The sequence below is a fragment of the Sphaeramia orbicularis genome, chromosome 6, assembly GCF_902148855.1.
Source record: "Sphaeramia orbicularis chromosome 6, fSphaOr1.1, whole genome shotgun sequence".
NCBI lineage: Eukaryota > Metazoa > Chordata > Actinopteri > Kurtiformes > Apogonidae > Sphaeramia > Sphaeramia orbicularis.
The window spans coordinates 45,259,691-45,267,738 of record NC_043962.1 but is presented as its reverse complement, the minus strand read 5'-3'; the positions used below and the strand labels follow the sequence as shown (position 1 = coordinate 45,267,738).

Genomic DNA, 8,048 nt, shown 5'->3' with positions numbered 1-8,048 from the left:
TATACAATTTTTTTTTTTTTTAAAATTAGCTCAAGGTATAAATAGAAATTATACAAATTAAATAAGATTATATACTTGACATATTTTTTTTTAGTTTTATTTGCTTTAGAATTTATGATGTTCCTCAAATCGTCTACATAATTGGAAAAAAGGGCTTTAAAAACAGTAATGTTTGGACATTGGTGTGCAAATTTAGAGCAATGAATGTAAAATTTGGCAAAAATAATAAAAAAGGTTGATAATATATCTTTTTTCTGGAGTTATCAATTTGTGATACTCCAAATAAAATGTGTTGAAAGTTCAATTTACATGAAGGGTCAATTTTTGTGTTTATAAAATTATTTAAATCAATCCAAAATATATGTGTGTAGGTACAATCCCAAAATAAATGACATGTTGTTTCCTCTGCGTTGCTGCAAAAAGAACAAAAAGTATCAGATCTGAGTCACATATGAGAGAAAACATCACACGTATACGCAGGCCACGTCTGCCTGCAGTGTGAGCCCAGCCTATACCTGCCGTTAACCAGCAGGGGTCGCTGTAGCCATTAGTCTGAATGAGTCTCTGTTTACGGAAGTCCGTGTGACGTGTCACTGTCCACCGGAGCATTGTGGGAAGGAAAGAGGAGCTGACGGCCGTTGATGGCATACTGCTCAATTTGGCAAATATCTTCGATAGTGAGCACCCACAAGAAATAGAAATTCATGGGGACGATGCTGCTGTGTGAACCTAGTGTCTGTGGGCTGTGAAGGGGGGCTTATGCCGGTGTCATCCCGTCTGTCCTGCGTCCAAAGCACAGAAGTGGGATACTGTGTCAATGGACCGCGGCGTTTTTATTTTCTTTTCGGAGGGAAGCGACTAAAGTAGCGACGAATTCTAAGCCCGCTGTGGATGGGTGGGGGGCGACCACTGCGAACCTGCGTTCCTTACTATTTGAAGTTTCTCGAGCTATCTGTCGAAGACGCCGATGAAAATGTCGACCAGCAGTCCCGAAGCGGTGAAGAAATTGCTGGAGAACATGCAGACGGACCTGCGGTCTCTGTCCATGGAGTGCAAGAAGAAATTCCCCCCAGTCAAAGAGGTTAGCCGGCTATAGTTAGCCTGTGTGAGCCGTAGCCGTGGTGCTCAACAGCTTTTCTTCTGTGTGAATCAGATTATGTAGAAGTAATGAGGTAGATGTTGTGTGTTTGTTGGAGCTGCTGTCCCCTCCAGACACGGGCCTGTGCTGCTGTGGGATGTGCTCACTGGGCTGCCCCTCATACTGTACGGCCACAGCAAAAGTTGGACCAGCCCCTGGCACAGATGAAGCCTGCCAAGCCTTGAATTAAGTAACAGCATAAATAGCTACATTAGTTTACCTTCACTACTCCTTTAAGGTATGATAGTCAGTCTGAAGCATGCAGGTGGAGGAGGGAAACCCAAAGAAAAGCACCTGACTCAGGTTTTCAGACACAGGCACAAAATACAAGGAGGTGCACTGATTTTTTTTAAAAGTATTAATCAGCTAAAATTTGCTTAGTGGTCTTATTTATGTCTTTGTGGATAAGAAATCAATATAAGTGAATCCCCAAAGAAACTTTGTGTTGGTAAATGCTAGTTATGCAAATTTACAGGATTTCAGTTCTGTTGCAACATGTTGATGGTCATATGAACTATGTTTTCAGGTCAAAAATGTCCAATTTCATCACAATTAATGCTATATTTTCATGTCACAAATGGCCAAGTTATATTATAACTGAATTTACCTGAAATACAAATATTCTATTCTTTTAGATTCCCCATTTTTTCTTATAACATTATATACTACGTATCACATGTTTTATTTTTACAGGTTGCAATTTGGAGTATGGTGCTGATCCATCCTGCTTATGTTATGCCAATACATACATTAAAAATGTCACTTTTTAAATCAGCGGTTTTCTAATAATAAGCATTTTTATCAAGAAATAACACTTCTATATTGTTATTTGCTCTTTAGTATGATGATAAACTATACAATAAATAATTATGATTCTAGTTTTTGCACAGGGATCATTTGTGGAAACGGTGACATGGCTGCCGAGCATCAGTATGATGGGATTCGTAACAACCATGTCACATCTGTCCACCGCCACATTTTGTGTTTTTGTGTCAGCTGTTATTGTTTTAGATCCACAATACTAACATTTATGAATAAGAGGATAATTAGCAATAGTAAGTCTATAAGTTTATTACTATTAAAGTACTGGTACTGACCAGATCATCATGGGTAATGTCACATCCGTCCACCAGCAAAAGTTTTCACATACACGTGCTATTCAAAATCCAATATTTCTGAAAATATAGCTTCCACTGTCAAATAATATCAGTAGTCTGTGCGCAAATGTATTAACATTATTTCAACACAGTTCTATGCATTTCTTACAACTTTTTTTTTTGACAAAAATGGCCACTCATTTGACCCCCCTAAGTAAATTTTAGCCGTAACACATTTTCTTCTTGCTTTTAATGTCTTCCAAAATAGATGGTAAAACCTCTGCACATTTAACCACTGTTGATTCCCTTGATATTTATGGAGGCTAGTGTTAAAGTACTTTTTTTAATCAATGTAGCTTTAAAAATTATCTAAATTAGGCGATACTGTATGATTTTATCAGTACATACAATTTCCATTAAACATATTTTGTATTACGTACATATTGATGACAAGACCTATGTGTTGTCCTGACTAACTCCTATGACACTACATTTACAAGTGTCATTATTAACCTTTCCAGCACCCAGGTAAAATTCTCAAAAGTCTCAAACCTTATCACTACAACTTTAACCTAAAATGATCATGCACCACCAGAGGAAATCAATTCATTTGATTTTATAGGTGAATTGACCCTATAAGGCCCACTTATCGGTTTAGAGCAGAGGTGTCCAATCCTGGTCCTCAAGGGCCGGTATCCTGCATGTTTTAGATGTATCCCTCTTCCAACACACCTGATTCAAATGGTAAGCCTATCGTCAAGCTCTGCAGAAGCCTGATAATGACCGTCAGGTGTGCTGGAAGAGGGAATATCCAAAGCATGCAGGATACTGGCCCTTCAAGGACCAGGATTTGGACACCTGTGGTCTAGAGAAAAGCACATGTGCTGTAGAGAAATGCCCATTTTTTTCTGTATTTATAATTTTTCACGAAAGAAACCTGTTTGCTATACTGTACACAAGTCTGTTTCTCTAGGATCTCCCATTACAAGTGGATTCACAAGCTTATGTGTGTTTACAGAGCCTGGGGTTATTTCACACACTGTCTTGTGTTTCTGTGTTACTGTTTGCTGCTGAAGACGTTCATTGTTGTGTTTCTGTGACCCTGGCATTTCTCATGACACCATAATATTGTTTGAGAACAGAAAGAGAATACAAAGAGGTTTAATGCCAGGCTCCTTTTTGTACCTTATTTAGAACACACCATGAAAACTAAGCCTTTATTACTGCACTTTACCCCATTGACACAGTCTACTTAACTCTGTGACCTAATAGAAACAGTTGATGAAACTGGCTCATGGTTCTTTTATATGTAAATATAGTTTATTTTCTTTTTAATCCTAATCTAAAGGCCACAAGATCAACATGCGAGTATGAGACAAGTGATAGGCTATGAATAAACACACCCTTCTTTATTAGGAGTGAGTGGAAAGTATGTGGCATTTACTTTTCCATGGAATGCCCATTGAGACAAAAATTGCTGCTTTTGCTCTTATTCCAAAAAAGGACAAATTCAAATAAACCATTAATAAAATGAATATCCCACTGTGTACATTCAACCACATATATTCTGATTAAAAAATAGTGTTTTTTCAAAGTTTTCCACTAATGGCAGACTGTGCAAACACAGCCTCCTTTTTTCATTCCTTCACACACCTTCTTGAAAAGGTCACCCTTTTGATACTTACTGAAAACCTGTTAATATCCTCTTTCATAATGTGTAGCAGTAGGTGTGGTTCTGATTTTAACCAGAAATGTGGACATTTCTTTGAATTCATCCGTCTCTATCAGAGGATCTTTGTTACGTCTTCGACTGACTAAACAGGAGGCTCTGTGTGTCGACCTGCCGTAAAATCCACAAATGAGATGTGTATTCCAAATGTGCTGTATATATATTCAATGAGTCCTCATAAAAGTGGATTAATATAGGCATATCCCTCTTATCTTCAGTTGGGATATCCAAACAGAATATGGTGTTTACCTGACACTCGTAAAATTAAGCATGTTGTCATCTTCTGAATTCATGTGAATTGTTATAGTTTTTTATAAACATGCTTATTGAGTGCAGGTCATGTTTTCTAGAGTTATGTTGTTCAGCAGAAACCATCTTAATCAGAGCTTCTTTACCTTAATTCCCTGTAATTCCTTGGTTCAGCTCAGTGTTTGCTCTCATGTGTAACACTGGTCACATAGGTCATTAGATGAAACGACCTACTGTATGTGGGGCTTCTGTGGTCCTGGAAATATTTGCCAGCTCAGCAGGGCAGTAAATATCAGGCTATGCCCGTGTGTTTTTCAACAGGTCATGCTCTGAATAAAGAAACCACTTAAATGAGAAAGAAATACAGCACTGTCTTGTAGTTCCTTTCAGGCAGACCAGTTTGACTCGAGTGTTTCATGGTCTATAACGAACAGTGTGGCGGTCCAGCAGGGACATAAAAAGCATACAGCTGGTCTCTGCTGGCAGGATGCTCGCTGGGTTGGCCCTCGCCCGGGGGCGTGATGAAACATCTCCTTCAAATATTGATTAATCATCATCCAGGTTTCTCAGTCCTTCCAGCAGGATATGGTCTCTCAAGGGTCACAAGACATCAAAAAGCCACTTTAACATCTCCCACAATCTGGCCTCTGTCTTTCTCTCTGTCTAGATGTTAGTGTTTTAATTGGAACAACCTTTTCTACTTGCAGTCATTATGCCTGTACTTACTAGGACGTTATTGTGCAACAAAAAGCTGAGTGACAGCTGTTGTTTGTTTGAATATAAATGACATGTCTGCTTTTTATAGTACACAAATGGGACCTTTCAATCTCTTTTTCCTTTCTATTTGACAGCTCCTGAATTTATAGCACAGTATTTGCTGTTTTTGTCAGACTTTCAGTACCATCACTTAAAGTTTCAGTGTGTTACATGTAGTAGTATCTAGTGGTGAAGTTGCAGATGGTAACCACCCATTACCTCACTCTGCTCTATGGTGACTGGACAACTGGCCCTTGTTAAAGTTTGGTTTGTCCATTATGAATAAAATCTTTTTGGTTTAGAGAATCTCCATCATAGTAGGTGGGTGTTATACAACACACAGAATGCCACTTGACAGACATGAAAAACACAATGTTATTAGGTTAGTTAGATCTCCTCCAGTCACCTTTAATTTTACATAGTGGACCCTTTTAACTCTCCTAAATGAATTAGCTTCCCTTCTCAGGCACTTATAAACAAATTATTGTCAGATCTGTCAGTAAATCTTAATATCAAAGCATTCTCTTCATTGCAAAACAAGAATGTGAGTGCATTGTCCTCCTCTCCCAGCCAATCTTCATTCCAGTGCATTGGCCTTTCCCAGTCCCTCTCCCACTGTCACATTACGCCAGAGCCAGTGGTTTCTCTGGGTTAAGAGCAGTCAAGAAGGGTCCCATTGATTTTTCTGTGTCATAGCTTCACACCCAGAATTCCTCTTTCTTTGACTTGCAGTTAGTGAAACCTCTGGGGCTTTGATGTTTGTTTTGCTCTGATTGCTTTTGCGTAGATGGAAAAAAAAATCAGGCATCCAGTCGCCTTTTCTTTCTGTTGATGAGTCAGGGGCTGTCAGCTGTATGTAGATCACAGTGAAGTGTGACTGCCTGTCTGGGGAAAACCTGCAGAATTAATGAAAGCATTAAGCGCAGTCCCTGTATGGCTCGCTTAGCTCAACTAATTTACCAGACAGGTCATAATGTCTGTAGTACTCTGTACAGAGATAAAACAGCCACCAACACGGCGAGGATTTGGTGAACTGACACTGTTGTAATGAAACTGTGGTTGAATGAGTCTATTTTCAATATGCTAAGTCAGTTCCACAAAACTGCTGAGTTTATGAACTCTCACAGCATGTTTCCAAGGAAGCCAGTCTGTGATGAGTTGGACTAATGTTGCCTCTCAAAGAAATGAACTGGCAATCAGATGTGGTTGAGTTACGCCTTGAGGAGCGCTTCACAAAAAAAGACTTTGGGGGAAGAAGTGAAAGTGCTAGACACTTCCGATCCAGCCTGGTGCCGACACTGTGTGTATAGAGCACTTGTATGTAATGTCCTTTTCCGCTCAGTGTTGAATTTAAATCAGCTTTTTCTAGAATTACTTATGTAATCTCCCCATAATTTTGCAGATGTTATTCTTATTACACGTGTGCAGGTTTGGAAATAAGTATTATTTGTGCTATATGTTTTCCAACTCTTTTTTGTGATTCTTGGAGGAATCCGACTGCATTTTTTTTTTTAGAGTTTATGATGAAGAGTGTTTGAATTAAGTCTCATATCACTGAGCCTGTTTACATGACCACAAAAGTCTGATAGCTGGTAGTAATTGGATAATTGTTATAATCAGATCTCACACACTTATATGCACTTAAGAAATGCGATAATCAATAATCCCCGTTCCAGTCCATTATCAGATTTCTTTCGCAGTACGTACCTACATACATATGTCAAACTTCCTGTTTTTGTCTTCTGTTTACATTTGACCACATATCTTCTGTACTCTACAGTTGTAATTGTATTTACACATGCACAGATGCACAAGAATGAAATAAATCACATTAACCTGTATACATGCCAGGAGACATCAGAGTATTGGGGAGAAATCCAGGCGTGTTAATCCAATTTCTTATTATCAGATTACTACCGTTATTTGATAAAACATGTCAGATTATCTTGTGTACACGGTTACTTAAATAATTTGACAACTCTAGAAATCGGATAGTAATGATCGGAGTATTGGTGTGTGATGTAAACGGGCAACTACATTAGTATGAATTCCAATCTATTTTAATCATTTAGTTTGACAACCATATTGCACTCAAAAAGAGTAGTTCTTTAGATTAATGTAATGCAGTCAGTTTTTATATATTCCTAATAATAAGCCTCACAGTTTAATATTTAGTAATACTATACTCTTTTTTTTTTTTTTTTTTAATTAGGTAGCTCATCTGATATGGGGTGAACTGGAATGGCTCAATTTTTTGGTACATTTCTTCCTGCTCTCTGTGTCTTTCCTGTCCACAGTACCTGTTGAAAGTAAAATGAAAAACCTGCAGATTTGTGACTGATCAAGAAATTAAATCACAGAAATGCTCTTAACTTCTACTTCAGGTTCCATTAGGCTATGACAGCCAGCCTCCACATGTCAATGAACTTGGTGTGTAACTTAATAAAAAATTAGATAACTAAAATTTTCTTTTTTCTTATCATCCTACATTGAATTTTGATTAACAGTAACATTTTTAACTGTTCTGAAAGACACAAGAAACCCAAAGTGGGTGGGATTTCTGTTCAGCAATGACACATCATATATTTTTTTCGAGGCTTAGATTTACTGACTGATTTTAGAGATAAGTGACGTATTAACCAAACAAGTGAAAACTTAACCAGCAGGGCATGAGGAAGTAGCCTGCAAAAATGAGAGAATTCATTTTTATTAGCTCACACTGGCCGTTAGGTTATGAGCTGTTGTGAAGGGGCTGTGTCCGTCATCTTTATTACCTCCGCCAAGGAGGTTATGTTTTTGCCAGGGTTTGTTTGTTTGTCTGTTTGTCTGTCCGTTAGTGTGCAACATAACTCAAAAAGTTATGGACAGATTTTGATGAAATTTTCAGGGTTTGTTGGAAATGGGATAAGGAAGAAATTATTAAATTTTGGTGGTGATCGGGGGTGGGGGTGGGGGGGGGCAGACCAGAAAATTTAATCAAAATCTGTCCATAACTTTTTGAGTTATGTTGCACACTAACGGACAGACAGACAGACAAACAAACCCTGGCAAAAACATAACCTCCTTGGCGTGGGGGGGC

General features: G+C 38.3%; 1 protein-coding gene across 4 annotated transcripts in view; it reads left to right on the top strand.

The window, feature by feature from the left end:
• Window positions 1-591: 591 nt before the first annotated feature.
• mon2 (MON2 homolog, regulator of endosome-to-Golgi trafficking) overlaps window positions 592-8,048 on the top strand; it is a 49,125-nt gene continuing 41,668 nt past the window's right edge. For 3 of the 4 annotated variants that reach the window (XM_030136399.1, XM_030136397.1, XM_030136398.1), the window contains exon 1: window positions 592-1,081. In XM_030136399.1, the coding sequence (XP_029992259.1) occupies window positions 968-1,081 (114 nt within the window). In that variant the 5' untranslated portion in view covers window positions 592-967. The remainder of the gene's footprint in view (window positions 1,082-8,048) is intronic. The other variant, XM_030136396.1, reaches the window with a different exon arrangement.